The 18783-nt window shown below is 28.9% G+C and overlaps 1 protein-coding gene across 1 annotated transcript; it reads right to left on the bottom strand.

Moving 5' to 3' along the window:
* Nucleotides 1–1679: 1679 nt before the first annotated feature.
* Nucleotides 1680–2968, bottom strand: LOC130672886 (uncharacterized). Its single transcript, XM_057477662.1, has 2 exons — nucleotides 2739–2968; nucleotides 1680–2511 (listed from the first exon to the last, which is right to left on the bottom strand). Exons 1-2 carry the CDS (start codon nucleotides 2790–2792, stop codon nucleotides 1906–1908), a joined length of 660 nt encoding a protein of 219 aa, XP_057333645.1. The 5' UTR covers nucleotides 2793–2968; the 3' UTR covers nucleotides 1680–1905.
* Between the last annotated feature and the right edge of the window lie 15815 nt (nucleotides 2969–18783).

The following is an 18783-nucleotide window of genomic DNA, read 5'->3' as shown; positions in this document are numbered from 1 at the left end:
CCTATAAATTTTTAAATTGATCTATCGAACCGTTTTTTGGGAATCATCGATCAAAGTTTAGCTAAACAATTAAAGGAGCAAGTTTTGTTCCTTTAATTGTGTAATCATAATCAAAATGAAAAAATTTTTTTTTTTCGACTTTTCTCAAATTTTTGCGTTGGTAACTCAGCAAATGCAAGGAAATGACAAAAAAAAATAAGAAATTTCCAAAAAATGTCAAAAAAAAATTTAGAACACAAAAAACAAGTTTCAATTTTTTTTTTTCTTCGATTTTTTTGACATTTTTTGGAAATTTTTTATTTTTTTTGTCATTTCCTTGCATTTGCTGAGTTACCAACGCAAAAATTTGAGAAAAGTCGAAAAAAAAAAATTTTTTCATTTTGATTATGATTACACAATTAAAGGAACAAAACTTGCTCCTTTAATTGTTTAGCTAAACTTTGATCGATGATTCCCAAAAAACGGTTCGATAGATCAATTTAAAAATTTATAGGGGTCTTGGGGGTACATTAAGCTAAAAAAGTCCCTGGCAACATTATTTTTTTTATCGATATTTGCAGAGTAGCGGTTGATTTACTAAAAAACCAAAAAAAGTCATTTTTTTGTACTTTCTTCTAATGGATGTTGAAAATAAAAAAAATTTTTTTTTTTTAAAAATGATGACAGCGTCTTGTAGAGAATTTATTCAAGTTTTCAACGCCGCCCTTTAACTTTCTGTGCGATCATTGGTACCTGAAATATCGAAGATCAAAGCCAAAAGGATCATTTTCTGTTTGAAGGCTGATATCTCTGCGACAAAGCGTCCTACGAGGTTAAAAAAAAAACCAAATTGAAGCTGAATAAATTTGCTAAACGATGTATGCATTCGTTTAGTTGAAAGAATTTTTCCGCGGTCCGTGGACTCTTCGGAAAAAAAAAAAAATTTCGAAATTTTTTGGCTCGCGGTATTTCTCATGTTTGCGCAATAATCGGAGCTTTTAAAAAATTAAAAAAAAATACACCTAAACTAGAGATTTCAAGCTATAAAAAGCTTTTTTTAAATTTTCGATACGATTTTTTTTCACCAAGTTACAGCCTTCCAAAAATCACTAAAAAATTTATAAAATTTTTCTGCTCCTTTAATTTTTTGCATTAGTGTATATTCAAACTCGAAATGCCTAGCCTATATATTAGAAATTTATTTTCAGTGTAATTGTATTGATAAGCAAGCCATTGGCAATGTGATTGAAAACCTGAATATTGTAAGCCTGACTTCAAATAAATAACAAAAATAAAGTAATAAAAAAACCGAAATTTATTTAAAGTATTTGAACCTGATAAGGAACCTGCACCTAATCCTGAATAATCTAAACCTGATCATAGACGACCAAATCAAACTCGGCTCTGCTTAATTATAGTCAATTTGAATCTGAACCTAGATCATTTGAAACTGATCATAGAAAACCAGATTGAATCCTTCTGATTCTGCATTTGGCTTTAAATCCAGATTTATTACCAAATGTCCTGATGATTAATTAGAATAATTTTTTAATCACTAATTTTGATGTTTTTTACATCTAAATGTTAAATTTAAAAATCATTAATATAATTATTCCTAACTCTGATCTATAAGATCTATAAATATTAGTTTGGTAGGGAAAAATTATTTTTAGTTAAAAATTTATTATCAGTACTTCCACAATTATATTTATTACATTATTATTTCAAGTATTTACACTAATGATAAGAAATCCATGAACTTATAAAAACTATATAAAAAATACAATGTATGTTTATACATATATATGAGGTAATTATTGTCAAAAATTACTTATCAATGTTTTGAGAAAAATTTACCAGAGTTCAATTTATTGTAACAAATTATCATTATCATTGCAATTTTTAATGAATAAAATATTTATATTTTTAATCCAGAATTCGCCAATATTCGGGTGATGTGACTGGGCCTTTTTTTACTTCTTCGCTAACTATTTCATGGATGTACACATTTAAAGCATCTTCAACTCTCTTATAGGCTGTCAATCTAATTAAAAAACCAATTCCAGCAGTTATTTCATTTTTGTATAATCTAACGAAATTTAAAAGATCACTAGGTTGCGACAATTGATCAATTACAGAATGATAATTTTTGAAAACTATTGATGCGGCTTCTCTGAATCTCTCAAAACCGTTGAATACTAATGGAGGACTTGGTTTAAATTTCACAAAATCATGGACATAATAATATTTTTCGGCAATTTTACTTTCGTAATTATCTAAATTTTCAAGAATTACGTCCACTAAGAAATTAACTTCAGTTTCAGTTAATTTTGATAGATGATCAAAATTAATGCGGTTATATTCCTCGATTACATCATTATAATTACGACCAATCATTGAGACATTTCCAATTATAGGTGTTAGTAATCTGACAACTGATCGAAGAGGCCTATCATCAATTACTGTTATTGTTTGCATTATCGGATAACGAATGCCATTTTCTTTTGGGCTAATGAGCGGTGTAGCAAATACCTGTTTGAAAATAAATTCCATTGAATAATTTAAAAATAACGATAAATTACTTAAAATATGTGATAATATGTAAATTACTATTACTCTTTAAAATAATAAAACCAAAATATATCCTTTACGACATAAAATTAAAGAACTATAAGCAGTTAAATATAATTTACTTGTAATAGAAAATACATTTTTTTCAGTACTTAATTGTATAACAATAGATTAAAATAATAACTTACTTGTAAGCTCAAATTTGCCACAACAATAAAACACGTGAATAAAATAGTCTTCATATTTATAAAAATATTTAAAAGTTTTTGTTGCAACTTTTCCACTTGAACACTAGACTGATTACTAGTTCGACCTTTGATTCAGAAATAAACCTTCCAAACTGACATACTCTTATATACTCACTCTCTAAGGTACTTAAAAATCATACGATGATGTACATTATCTACTTATACCGAAATCTCCAAGATCAAAACGTGTATTATTTTAATATTAAAATATACGAAATATAAGATAAAATAAATAGAAAATGCATTAAGTAATTACTGTAATGTTTTTATTTTCAATTGTCCACCTGGAACCTTATCGTTTTTATAATCAGTTACCAATATTTAGATAATAAACGAATTATGGTTACTATGACTCATGCTTTTAAGATGGACAATCAAAAAAAAATTTATCAAATGAAATTTCATAAATAATGAATCATTATATTATATATCTGTTGAAATTTTGATTAATTATGTGACGTTAATCTGAAGAAGATTTGATTACAATTGTAATTTATAAAATTGAAAAAAAAAAATTATGCATAATTTTTTCGTTAAATCTATGGATTGTTAGACAATCTATGAAAGATAAATATGAAAAAAAAACACATAAGAAAATTCATCTTTAAGATTTTTGAAGTTATTTTAAATTTATGACAGATTATAAAGCGAATTTTAAAATTTGAGATAAAACTGAGCATTTTTAAAATTTAACATAAAGAATTTTTTTGTCATCCTGGGGAGTCAAAAATGAAATTCTTTCCTAAAGCTTGGAAATGAAAATTTTGCAACATAATATTTTAGATCTAAGAATAATTTTTGTGATCGCAATCTCGAGTTCTATAAAAATTGCTTTTTAGTCTTAGACTAGTTATTAAATAATTACAAAATATGAAAAGCTCATTTTATTTTTTATAATTTCTTAATATCATAAATTCTTTTGTCTGATCATAGATAAAACATTGTTATTATTATTCTATCATTATTATGTCATTAGAAAGAGATGAAGATATTACTTCTTTGGGCCATTAAAAAAATAGATAACGCATTAGCTAATTTGGTAAAACCACTGCCCGAATCTACGAACCGAAAATTTCAAGAGATTAAAAAATGTGTTTTTCCACAAAGTAACTGTTATCTATCACGAATTTAAAAACGAGATAAAATATTAAACGTCTGCTCTGCTTCACCAAATATTTTTTCCGCTATGTAATCAAAATGTCCTAAGCGTGAAAATCCTGATCAGAAACATTCATAATTTAATATATATATAAATAGTAAAAAAATTTTTTAAACTAGAACTTCTTTATTTGAGTTTTCATTGTTGAATTTTTTTTTTTTCAGCTTCTTAGAAAGTTGGAATTTGCAAATATTTCAAGATCAAAGGAAAGCTCAGATTCACAACCTGCCTAAAAATTAAAAAAAAAAATTAATTCCTTCGATACGTTAAAAAATGAATTCATATGTACGGATATTATTTTTTTTTATAAAATTTAATCTATTATTTGCAATTTGTAACTAATTAGATTAATTAAAAAAAAAACCCAACTTTCTTATCTTTGACAACTTTAATTTTTATTATTTTTTTCTTTGTTCGTAGCAATTCATTATTATTATTCTATCATTACTATTATTATTGTTATTCTTTGTCTTAAATCGGCAATGATTCATCGGACATCATTAGTACAATGCATATATAAAGGGCGTATGATATTTTTCAATCATTAGGTGTTGAATTGAACGATTGGCGATCATATTGGCCTGGAATCCGTAGGATTCATTCAATTCAATATGAGTAAGTATATTTTTCCATACGCTACATTTACTTGATATATTCTTAATTAAATGAGTTTTATTACACTGTAAGAAGTGTGCAAAGTAAACAGGGATTAAACTCGAATTGAAATAAAACTTTATTCACTCCGAATTTACTTCAGATTTTTCCCTGTCTCATGTAAGACGAACAAACAAAATTAATGAACTTTTTTTTCTTGCTAGATAATTTGAATACTAAAGTAATAATATCATGGGTATTAATGAGTACTGTGTTTTTTGTTATTTCAAATTCGGTAAGTACTATAAATATATGAATAAATAAATAGACTATTCGAATTAATAAACTGAATTAATGAATAGTTGGAGACTGACGATCAATTTGAAAATATGGATCGGCATGCTGACTCTCAAGGTAATTATTAATGAATTACAAGTACTAATTAAATAAAAATTTGAAAAATTACTTGATTATTGGTACTATCAAAAAAAGTAATAGTGTTTCGGGTAATTTTGATTTCTTGATAAATTGCTTTGCTTAAACATTCATAATTAGCGATTCGAGACTATACAAAAGTACGATAATATCATTTATCTGTTAAAAAAAAATAAAACTAAGCACGGAAGATAAAAATTTGAAAATCACATATAAGAATATAACTGATAAAAATTATTATTTTACTGTAGGAAAACGTGAAATCATCGAAATAAAAATTCCACGAAGACGTAAACGATCAGTTGATTCCTCAATTAGTTTTCCACTTAGAGCATTTGGCCGAAATATAAATTTAAATCTTCAACAAACGACCGGACATCTTTTCAGCTCAAAAACTCCAGTTCACTTTATTAAAACCGAGCAATCAAAAACATTAATTGAAACGAAATACAATGTATGTATAAATATATTTTTTTCTATAACAACGCATGTCCAAAAAATACTCAAACAGAAATTATTGTTTAGATGTTCAATTCGAGCATACTCTCAAAGCTTTACGTGGACGAAAATAAAAAAGCGGCATTCACGCTAAGGACTGATCCCACAGATGGATCGACTAAAATTCAAGTAAAATTATTATTAATCTACATTAACGATTGATTAATAGCTTAAAAATTCATTCATCATTTTATTCATCATCCAGTACGGATTCATCGGCTCTGAGAATCTAATAATTGACCAATTAAAACCCGATGCGTTTTTGGATCGCCGTTCAGATATTACTTACAATCAAGACCATTATGTGGCAACATCCATCGCTAATGAAATATCTAAGGCAGTACCGGACAGTCAGTATTTGATTTTGAAAAATTTTTAAAAATCAAATAAATTACTAAACTACGATACTGATAATAATTTTTTTAATGATCAGTTATTGGAGTTGGAGTAAATCGTCGACACCCAGTTAAAGCAAGTACGAGAATTCCCGAGACAATCTACCCTGAGATATTGATAATCGTCGATTATGTCATTTACAATCATTTCAAAGAACACGGAATAATTCAATATTTGATACAATTTTGGAAGGGAGTCGATTTATATTATCGTTCATTACAGAATCCAAAATTCGAATTAAGTATTGCAGGAGTTGTAATCGCTCAGGTACATGAAAAAAAATCTTTTTATTCTTAAATTATTATTCGAACATTCAAAACATTCCCCCCAAAATGCCCAAGTCGCTTCTTATTTTGTATAGTTATTAAAAAAAATCTGTCTATCGCTTGACCCTGCGGACCAGCCCCAAAACTCCCCGCTGTTTTCGAGCTCTCTGAGTTCGAAAATACTTTTGTGTGCCATTGTTTTCGAAAAAAAAAACGTTTTTTACCATTTATTTCTTCAACGATAACTCTCGAACAAATTAACTGATTGAAATTGTTAAGGCAGTGATCGACGCGTTTCATAAAGTTTCAGAACTGAGTAGATTTTGAAGTCGATCGTTCAACTCATTTCTGAGAAATCAATAAAAAACTAAAAAAATATTTTTTTTCGTAATTCGCCAATATTTTCGAGTCTACTTGATCAAATGATCTGAAATTCACAGGAAAGTTGATGGCCAACGAGCTCTTTCGATTGCCGCCTCAAACATCCAAATCGGTTAATTAGTTAAAAAGTTATAGACCGTTCACACACACATACATACATACACTCGGACATAATTCTGAAAATAGTCAGAATAGCTTCCTAGGACCTCAAAACGTCGACATCTGATGAAAACTCGATTTTCGAAAATCGGGGTGAAAGCAATAACTTCCCAAAATTTTTGAAAATCATCGATTTTCTTAGCGGAAAGTTAAAAATTTTGAGACGCCCAATCTCCCAAACTTTCTCCGCAGTATTTCCGTTGATTATTTTTTTCAGTATTCTGACCGGTTACAAAGTAATTCAACCGCACTACGGTTATTATTGAGGAAATTTTTAATTAATCTGAATATTACTTTTGAATCAGTTAAATAAATACGAAGAATTTTTCATAAATTTTGTCTTAGATACTAGAGCATTTTAAGTAAAATAATTTTTATGTCTTCGTGATATAAATACAAGAATATTAATAAAAATATTTTATTTAAAAAATATAGGATGAAAATGTCTTTGATTTTTTATCTCCATTGTCTTTATGGAGAGGGCAGGTTTTAATTAAATACGAGGCGGTGGTATTGCCCGGATCGAGTTCATGGTTGCAAAGAGCTAAAAATTCAATTCCGTTTAATACCTACGACACTTATATTGTTATGACGCCGTAAGTATATTTTAAAAACATATGAATTCATAACTTTGAATTCTAAATACACAGCAAATTGGTAAACTAATTATATGTCATTGAATCAATTAGTCGTATTGCGATGACTGAGCATCCAACAGTCATTGAGAAACCGAGTGCTACGATTGGATTAGCACCAATATCAAGTGCTTGTTATGGTGTAAATACCGGTGTACCACTTGGAGGAGTTGTTTATGAACCTCTTAATTTACAGGGTATCCTAACGGCCGTTCATGAGTTAGGTCACATGTAAGTTTTTTTTTCTATCTTCATTATTTTATCCTCAGCTTTGTTTTCTCAAAATTATTATTTGAACTAAATTTATTTTTTTAAATTTTATTCATAGATTTGGTGCAGATCACGATGAACATGAGCCGTGTTCTTCTCATTCTATAATGGCGCCTGTTGAGTCTGATTCAAATGAATATTGGTCACAATGTTCAAAAGAATCATTTCATAGCAACCTTAGGTACCAAAATAATTATCATGTTCATTGATCTATCAGAAAGATTACAAATAATCTATAGCGATCCGTTATCTTGAATTACAGAAACCGAGATTTCACATGCATGTACAATGAACCTGATCTAGACAGTGATGCTGGTAACGATGATAATCCATCATCACCACCAGTCGACACTCAGATACCTCCTGATCCTGGTCATAATGATGGTCAACCACCAGCAGTATTCCACGTCGAAATAACCGATGACAGAGATCAGTTAACTGTCAGTCCATCCGTGTTTTCACCTGACCGCCAAGTACAGATTTATTACATAAACAATAAATTAGTGATAACCCAACAGAATACTAACGAATCGCCGCCGTTGACTGATTCAAATACCATAAAGCCAGACGCTCAAGCGCGTGTGCCTGATAATATAATGATCGTTATGAACCCATCGCTAATAAATCCATCAAAATTGATGTATATTTATCATGAAAATGGGCATATTTACGCATATCAAGGCAGTAAACCTAGACATAACACCAATGAAGAAACTCAACCATCAGATAATAACAATTTAGGACAACCTGATGCACGGCCAACTTGTTTTACTAGGGAACATTTCCAATTAAACAAATTAGTGTTAATATATTGTACAAAAAGCGACAATGTATTACACGTAACACAGCTTAATGCTCCAGATAATCCGTATGTGAATTACCCACCTCCACTAGATGATTTAGAGTTAACTCTATCTGATACTCAGTCAATATATATTGCTCCTAATCAATTAAAACCTGAGAAAGTACTTTGTGTATGGCAAGCTAGTGGTCTGATATTTATTAGAACCGGTATTAGGATGATTGTAAATCACTAATATTGTAGGTCTATATCTTTAATCAGATGACCAGAATAAAGAAAAAAACTTGAACCTTATTTTCAGTATTCGAGCCTTATTGTCAAGAACCTACACCTAATCCTAGACGCTAAAAAAAAAGTAATCATGCATCCTATCTTAACGAACTAACGATTCACATCTTTACATTTTAAGATTCTCATTCTCTTATGTTAACTTTTCCTATCCTAGATGTTAACCATTTTTATCCGAGATGATCATTGCTATCTCAGATAGAAAAATTTATAAATTTTTCAGATATAAGAAATATTACTATCCACACGGTAACTATTACTATCGGCAATAATAAATATTAATATAAAATAAAAGAATAGTTTACATATAAGCATGGTAATGATCATCACTTACAATATGACAATCATTTTCTATTGCAAGATGGTAATAGTTACGTTTTTTTTAGCGTGTAAATAATCTAAACCTGACCATGGACGTCTAACAAAAACTCGCTAGTACTCAATTATTGGTCACTTGAATCCGGACCTAGAAAACCGTAGAATATCTCTTAGACAAAACTTCATTATAAATCCTGATTTTTAATCAAATATCCTGATTAATAATTTTTATAATTTGTTATAAAAATAATGTAATTATTTGTATTGAAAATAATTACAATAAATTGAATCTAAAAAAAAAGATTTCATTTTTTATCATTTTTCTTACTTATAAATTCTTTTTTCTGTTATTAAGTATTATTGTTACTATTTTTTCGGTATTATTATCATTATTACATTTAATTAACAACATTGTTTTTTAATCCATTATCAAAATTGATAAAATACGACCAAAAGCAATTTCGGAATTTAAAAATCATTTTTTCTAAAGTCTTTGTCATCTACTATTAATTAAATAGCGAAATAAAATATTCATCGTATGCTCTGGATTATTTAATATTTTTTCCGCTTTCTAAGCAAATAAATCCTGATCAAAAATATGAAGTATTATACGTATACATGTAGTTAGTGAATTTTTTTTCTTCACTTTTATCTTCCAGGACTTTTTTGTTTAAGATTCAAAGCTCAGATTCACATGCTACGTTCAAAAAAAATGTTTTACACATAAATGATTTCAAATTACTTAAGGAAGTTAATTCATATATATCGAATTTTTTCTTATCCTTGTAAAATGTAATCTACGATTTGGAAGCAGTAATTAAATTAATGGCCGAAAAAACCCACTTTATAGATTACCATTTTAATTCTATTAATTTTTTCTTTGTTCGTGTCAATAAATTATTATCATCCTTTGTCTTGAATGAATAAATGTATTTTTTAGATCATTAGTACAATAGATATATAAAGCGCGTATGATTTTTTTCAATCAGAAACGTTGTATTGGAAGATTGGCGAACACATCGACGTAGAATTCGAAAGAATTCATTTCAGTAAATATGAGTAAATATATTTTTTTTATACACTATATTTATTAGATATATAATTTGTTAAATATATTTTATTGCGTTTTGAGACGCGCCAATAAAATTCATAAATTATTGTTTTTTTTTGCTAGATAATTCGAATACCAAAGTAATAATATCATGGATATTATTGAGTACCGTGTTTTTTGTTATCGCTAATTCGGTGAGTACTATAAATAAATAAATGAATAAATAAATGTAATATTTTAATCAAAATACTACATTTAAAAATAGTTGGTGACTGAGGATCTTTTAGATGAAATGAATCAGCATCCTGACTGTCAAGGTAATTAGCAATAAATTACTAGAAGTAGTTAAATAAAACACAAAAAAATTCTTAATTATGTGTCCCGAGACGAAAAATGTGCGTTTCGGCCAGTCTCTGAGAGTCTCTGAATGAGAGACGTTTTAATTTCTGGGAGTCTCTGTGATGTCTTCCACAGAGACTCGATCGCTACAAATCTCTGAGGAAGAGACTTCAGAAGACTTACATGGAGTTATAGAAATCTTCGAATGAATCTCCTCCGTATATATATTTTCTCCCAAGAAATTTTGCTCTTAATGTTGCAGCAGGAAAATGTCAAATCGTCGAAGTTAAACTTTTAAAAAGACAACGACGATCGGCTGGTATTGGCCTTACATTTCGTTTTACGGTTCCAATAAATGGTGCAAATGTAGTTTTAAATCTAAAACCATCAAACGGCATTCTATTCAACGCAAATACTCCAGTTTATTCATTTAATCCGCGGCAGGATACTACGTTTGTCGAAACAAAATTCAATGTATGTATTAGTATTTTTTTTTTTTTTTTTTGATAACACATGTACAAAAAATACTGAATTATAATTTATTATATAGATTTTCAATGATAGCTTTCTTTCGATGCATCTTATAGACGAAGAAAAACATGCGGCAGTGAGAGTAATATTTGATCCCATAACTTTAGAGCCAACATTTCGAGTATATGATTGTTATTCTATTTTATTAATTATTAAATAGTATATAAAACAATCACTAATTATTTTGTACATCATCTAGACTGGATTTATCGGCTCTGAGAATGTAATAATTGACCAGACAACTTCTAATCCGAATTATTATATAGCTAGACCCATCTCTAATTTAAAATCCGACAGTTGGTATTTTTTTTAAAGAAAAAATTTAAAATAAATTAATAATTAATACTAATAATTTTTATTATTTAATTAATTAGTGCTTGGAATTGGATTAAATTTTCGAAACCCAGTAAAATCAAACTTAAGAATTCCTGAGACAATTTATCCTGAGGTATTGATAATCGTCGATTATCAAATCTATAAACATTTTGGCGGAGAACTGTTGCCATATATAATACAATTTTGGAACGGAGTTGATTTATATTTTCGTCAATTACGAAATCCACGATACAAAATAGCTATCGGTGGAATTGCTATAGCTATGGTATTGTATAATAAAAATTATTTATTTTTTTAACTATTAATTATTAATATTATAATTATAATTTTATCAAAAAATCAAAGCGAAATAACGAGGAAAAATATCACCGAAATAAAAAAAAACTTTAAATAAACCAGCATTCTAAAAAAATCATAAGAGAGAGCAGGAAGAATTGAAATTTTCGAAAGGCTATTTTAGATTTATGAATACATACAAATACGAATACACTGTAAAAAAAATCCAGAGCGAACGGAGAGCTTATTTTAATATTGAAACTTCGGATCGGAGTGAAATTCACTTCAAAACGGCGTTAATTTTAATATGAAAATTTCGAATCGGAGTGAATGTGGGTTTAAATAATACTCAGATCACTCCGCTAAAAAAAACAAACTCCCTACTTACTCCGTACGCGATGTGACTTTATCTAAAACCCTGGAACTCCGCGAGACGGAGTGAATTCGGATTTAAATAAAATCCGTAATCACGCCGAATTCACTTCCAATTTTTTTACAGTCTATTAATAAACATATTTTATTGAAAAAATACAGGATGAAAATGTCCTTCCTTTTGGATCTCCATCCAATTGGGGGATAAATAATCTAATTCCATACAATTCAACACTGGAGTTAATGACTGAATGGCTCAGAAATACTCGAGAAGTAATTCCGTTTAATAGCTACGACACTCATATTTATATGACACCGTAAGTATTTTAAAAAAATTTGTCGATTCAAAATTAAAAATCCTAGGTATATAAATTGATCGATTAATTACATATTATTAAATTAATAAGTTATCGTGATGGCTTGGTGACTCAAGGTACTGCGGTTGGAATGGCATATGTATCCAGTGCTTGTACTAGTGTAACTGAAGGTAGTCCCAAAGGCGGAATTGTTTATGATCCTTTTAATTTAGCAGGCATACTACCTACTGTTCATGAATTAGGTCACGTGTAAGTTTTTATTTACCATCAACTCTAAAAAAAACTTTCTTGAACCAAACAATCATGAAAATCAAAAACTCGTATCATACTCAATATCCAAAATATTGATTATTTTTGAAAATTGCATTTATAGATTCGGTGCACGTCACGATAAAGAATGGCCTTGTTCTTCTCAGTCCGTAATGTGGCCTTATACCAGTCCGGGACATGCATTGTGGTCGGAATGTTCGAAATATTCATTTTACACCAATCTTAGGTAACAAAATATTAATTATGTCAATTAGTCTAAAGAAATATTTGAGATAACCCGAGTCGAAATATTAAACTTACATTTAACTTACGTTAACTTATAGAACTTACATAAGCTTAATGAACTTACATCTAACTTAAATAACTTATTGGGCTTGATTATAACTTGAATCGACTTAAATAAAAATACTGACTTAATTATAACTTACCTGAAATAAAATTAATCCAAAGTGATCGGTATTTTTTTCAAAAACTTCGATGGTGGGTGATTCGTAAGATTGGGAATATTTGTGCCAAAGTTCAAGTCTGTAAGCCGGATAATGCAAAAACGGGAGTATTTTCATCGTTCAACCCACTGAAATCCCTCACGGAAAGGCCGAAGGGAATTGATTTTGTCCATCTTTTTTAACATTGAATATCTAGATGACGATTTCAACGTCCAATACTTCCAACTTACGATTCAAATTTCGACTTGAGAGTACATTCAAGTTCACTTTCGGTTAATTTTATTCCAAGTAAGTTATAATTAAGTCAGTATTTTTTATTTAAGTCAATTCAAGTTATAATCAAGCCGAATAAGTTATTTAAGTTAGATGTACCCGGGGAAAACGATTTAGATCTGACCATAAATAATTATATCTGATCAGATCTGATTTGTCAGATCTGGCCAGATCTTTAAATTGTCTCTATCTGACGAGATCTGGACAGATCTGATCAGATATAATTATATGTGGCCAGATCTAAACCTTTTTTCCCGGGATCCCTATTAAAAAAACAAAATTAAATTGCAAAAAAAAATAATATAGTTTTCATTCGATCCGAAATGTAATCTAACGTATTAGAAACGTTACTTAGAAGAGTTATACATGAATTTGATTGATGAAAAAATCCCGATGACTGCTGGGCTCGAACCTGCATCCTTCAGATCCAAAGTCTTTGACGCTATCCACTGCGCTGCTCCACGTATGTGATCGCGTGAATGTAAATAATCAGATATGAACAATTTTCATGATTATATCTGAGCAGATATAACAAGATCTGATTATGTTAATTGTTGTATTTAGTTCAGATATAGTTATATCTGGTCAGATCTTACGACATATACGCCGATCTGACTAGATATAATCATGTCTGACAGTCTATCTAGCCTAGATCTAATTATATCTCATTAGATCTGACCGGATATAAACGGTGGTTGGCCAGATATAATAAGATCTGATCATGTGTAATTATTAGTTCTGATCAGATATAAATGATCTGCAAAGATATAATTTTATCTGATCAGATATAATTTTATCTGGTCAGATCAAAATCATTTTCCCCGGGTAACTACTTAATCGGATCTGATCGAATCTGATGCTGTTGACAACTTCGATATAGTTATATCTGGCCAGATATGATAAGACCTTTTCATGTCTAATGTATTTTGCAATCCAGATATAGTTATATCTGTTTAGATCTGGCCAGATATGATAAGACCTTTTCATGTCTAATGCATTTTGCAATTCAGATATAGTTATATCTGTTTAGATCTGGCCAGATATGATAAGACCTTTTCATGACTAATGTATTTTGCAATCCAGATATAGTTATAACTGTTTAGATCTGATCAGATATGACTAGATCTGATCATGTCTGATGAATTTTTTAACTCAGATATAGTTATATCTGTTTAGATCTGATCAGATATGACTAGATCTGATCATGTCTGAGCTATTTTTCAACTCAGATATAGTTATATCTGTGTAGATCTGATCAGATATGACTAGATCTGTTCATGTCTGATGAATTTTTCAACCCAGATATAGTTATATCTGTTTAGATCTGATCAGATATGACTAGATCTGATTATATCTCAAATCCCATATCTAACCAGATATAAATAGATCTGATCAGATATAATTAGATCTGACCAGATATAATTATATCTGGTCAGATCTAATCCGTTTTTCCCGGGTAAGTTCATTAAGCTTATGTAAGTTCTATAAGTTAACGTAAGTTAAATGTAAGTTCAATATTTTGACTCGGGGATTCACAGCCACTCATTATCTTGAATTACAGAGATTCAGATTTCTCATGCATGTACAATGTACCTCTACAAAATACCAATGTACCAACAACAAACACTCAGATATCTCATAGTACTAATTATAATTATAATGAACCATCAGCACCATTCCACCAAGAAATAAGTGATGATAGAATCCAGTTAACTGTCGGTTCAGCCCAATTTTTACCGAACCGCGAAATATCAGTTTACTGGATAAATAATAAATTAGTAATAACTCAACGGTACACCGAAGACAAGGAGCCGTCGACTGATCCAAATGCTAGCAAAAAAGACCTTCAAGGACGTTTTACTGATAATTATAACATCACTTTCCATCCATCGATTATAAATCCATCAAAATTGGTAAATATTTATCATGAAGATGGGTATATCTACATATATCAAGGCAATAAACCTACAGGCGACACAAATGGATCTCAACAATCAGATAATAACGATCAAGGATCTGATCTATACTCAACGGACAGCCAATTCTGTGTTCAAAGATCAACTTTTAAATTACACAAAGTAGTAGAGATCTATTACAGAAACAATTTACTATATTTTTCACAGCGTAATGTTCCAGATAATCCGTATTTGTACAACTCAATTCCTTTTCCTTCTGTGCTGAAATTCGTACCTGATACTGAAACATTTACCATGATTCCTACTCAGATAAGTACTGGTATGACAATTTGTGTGGGGCATACCAGTAATATGATATATATTAACAATCTAAATTGGCAGCCTACATATTAGAAATTTATTTTCAGTGTGATCGTATTGATAAGCAAGCCATTGGCAATGCGATTTAAAACCTGAATTTTGTAGACCTGACTTCAAATAAATAACCAAAATAAAGAAAAAAAAATTGAAATTTATTTAAAGTATTTGAACCTGATTATCAGGAACCTGTACCTAATCCTAAATAACCTAAACCTGACCATCCACGACGAAATCAAACTCGGCTCTACTTAATTATAGTCAATTTGAATCTGAACCTAGATTATTTAACCCTGATTATATAGAAAACCAGATTAAATTTCCCTGATCCTTCACTTGGTTTTAAATCCTGATTTATTGTCAAATTTCCTGATTAATAATTACAATAATTTTTTAAACACCGATTTTGATGTTTTTTACATCTAAATATTCAATTTAAAAATCATTAATATAATTATTTCTAACTCTGATCTATAAGATCTATAAGTATTAGTTTGGTAGGAAAAAATTATTTTTAGTTAAAAATTAATTGTCAGTACTTCCACATTTATATTTATGACATCATTATTGCAAGTATTTACACTTTAATGATAAGAAATTCATGAACTTATGAAAACTATATAAAAAATCGGTCTATCGGTTGACCCTGCGGGCCAGCTCTAGAACTTCCCGCTGTTTTCGAGCTCCTTGCTATGACAATATAACAATAATAAATATTAATATAAAATAAAAGAATAGTTTACATATAAGCATGGTAATGATTATCACATACAATATAATAATCATTCTCTATTGCAAGATAGTAATAGTTATTAGTTTTTTTGAGCGTGTAAATAATCTAAATCTGACCATGGACCTCTAACAAAAATTCAATAGTACTCAATTATTGGTCACTTGAATCCGGACCTAGAAAACCGTAGAATATCTCTTAGACAAAACTTGATTATAAATCCTGATTTATTATCAAATGTCCTGATAAATAATTTTCATAATTTGTTATAAAAATAATGTAATTATTTGTATTGAAAATAATCACAATAAATTGAATCTAAAAAATAAGATTTCATTTTTTATCATTTTTCTTACTTATAAATTCTTTTGTCTGTTATTAAGTATTATTGTTACTATTTTTTCGGTATTATTTTCATTATTACTTTTAATTAACAACATTGTTTTTTAATTCAGTATCAAAAAAGATAAAATACGACTAAAAACAATTTCGGAATTAAAAGATCTTTTTTTCTAAAGTCGTTGTCATCTACTACTAACTAAATAGCGAAATAAAATATTCATCGTGTGCTCCAGATTACCGAATATTTTTTCCGCTTCCCACGCAAAATGTCTCAAGCAAATAAATCCTGATCAAAAATATTAAGTATTATACCTAAACATGTAATTAGTAATATTTTGTTTTCTTCACTTTTATCTTCCAGATCTTTTTTAATTAAACATTAATTATTTCAAATTACTTAAAGACGTCAATTCATATCTATCGAATTATTTCTTGTTTTTCTAAAATGTCATCTACAATTTGGAGGTATTAATTAAATTAATTAATCAAATAATTAATTAATGGCTGACAAATCCCACTTTATCGAGTACCATTTTAATTCTACTAATATTTTCTTTGTTCGTGTCAAAAAATTATCATCATCTTTTGTCTTGAATGGATAAAGATATTTTTTAGATCATTACTGCAACAGATATATAAAGCGCGTATGATTTTCTTCAATCACAAACGTTGTATTGGAAGATTGACGAACACATCGACGTAGAATTCGAAAGAATTTATTTCATTAAATATGAGTAAATATATTCTTTTTATACACTATATTTAGTAGATATATAATTTTTAAATATTTTTTATCGCGTTTTGAGACGAGCCAATTAAATTCATAAATAATTTTTTTTTTTCAATTAGCTACACGGAAAGAAAATTATGGCAGCGGTTCCCATAATTTTGTGAAATTTTTTCCTATACCATCATAGGAATTACGACCATAAATTATGGGAGCGGTTCCTATAATTATAGGAATGTTTCCCATAATTATAGGAACAGTTCCTATAATTATGGGAATGATACCCATAACACTATAGGAATGGTTCCTATAATTATAGGAATGGTTCCTATAATTTATAGGAATACTTTCTATAATATTATGGGAATCATTCCTATAATTTATGGGAATGGTTCCTATAATTTATAGGAACCATTCCCATAAATTATAGGAACCATTCCCATAATATTATGGGAATGGTTCCTATAATAGTATGGGAACTATTCCCATAATATTATGGGAATGATTCCCATAATGCAATTGGAATGGTTCCTATACCATTATGGGAATCATTCCCATAATATTATGGGAACCATTCCCATATCATTATGGGAACCATTCCTATAATATTATGGGAATGGTTCCCATATTATCATGAAAAAATTAATTTAAAGAAAAGTGTGGTAATCACTTCTACAATACACAGAAATATTATTAAACATAAAAACAAAAATTCAAATTTTGGAAATAAAAATTTAAATTTTGATAAAATCTCAAATTTTCAAAAATTGAAATTTTTTGTATAAATTCTCAAAAAGTTTATATTAATTTTAATTTGACATGATACTGAAGTTAGCCGACGTCTAATAATTTTTGGATTTTTTTTTTAAACAATAAATTATAAAAAAAAAAATATTTTAAAACATTGCACCTGTAGTTTTTTAAATTTTCTACATGTGCATATTATTATTTTTTATTTTTTTGTGATTGATTTGTTGAAAAAAAAAAATCCAAAAATCTTTAATTGTCTGCTAACTTCAGGATCATAATTATTTACAGGTTATTAATATTATCATTTTTAACATTTAATCAAAAGCAGTTCACACTTTATCTTCATGCTTTATGTGTAAAAATTTCAAATTTTAAATTTCTTCGCGGTTCGTTGCGCATGCTCGGAGATGCTGCAACCAATCATATTCTAGTATAGTGTATACGTTATAAATTCAATGTGCTGATTAGCCGGAAACACAAAAAAAATTTTGTGTTTCCATACAAATATAGCGTCGAAGAAGCTTCATTTGAATCTCCCGATATCACGAGGGAAATTTCTACACTATTGCGCAAAAAAAAATTTTATGATATTATAGGGATGGTTCCCATAACATTATGGGAATAGTTCCCATAATATTATAGGAATAGTTCCCATACTAATATGGGAACCATTCCCATAATAGTATGGGAATGATTCCCATACCATTATGGGAATGGTTCCCATAATGATATGGGAATGGTTCCCATAATA

Source organism: Microplitis mediator, chromosome 8 (genome assembly GCF_029852145.1).
Source record: "Microplitis mediator isolate UGA2020A chromosome 8, iyMicMedi2.1, whole genome shotgun sequence".
Lineage (NCBI taxonomy): Eukaryota > Metazoa > Arthropoda > Insecta > Hymenoptera > Braconidae > Microplitis > Microplitis mediator.
This window is presented reverse-complemented; position numbering and strand designations above follow the sequence as displayed.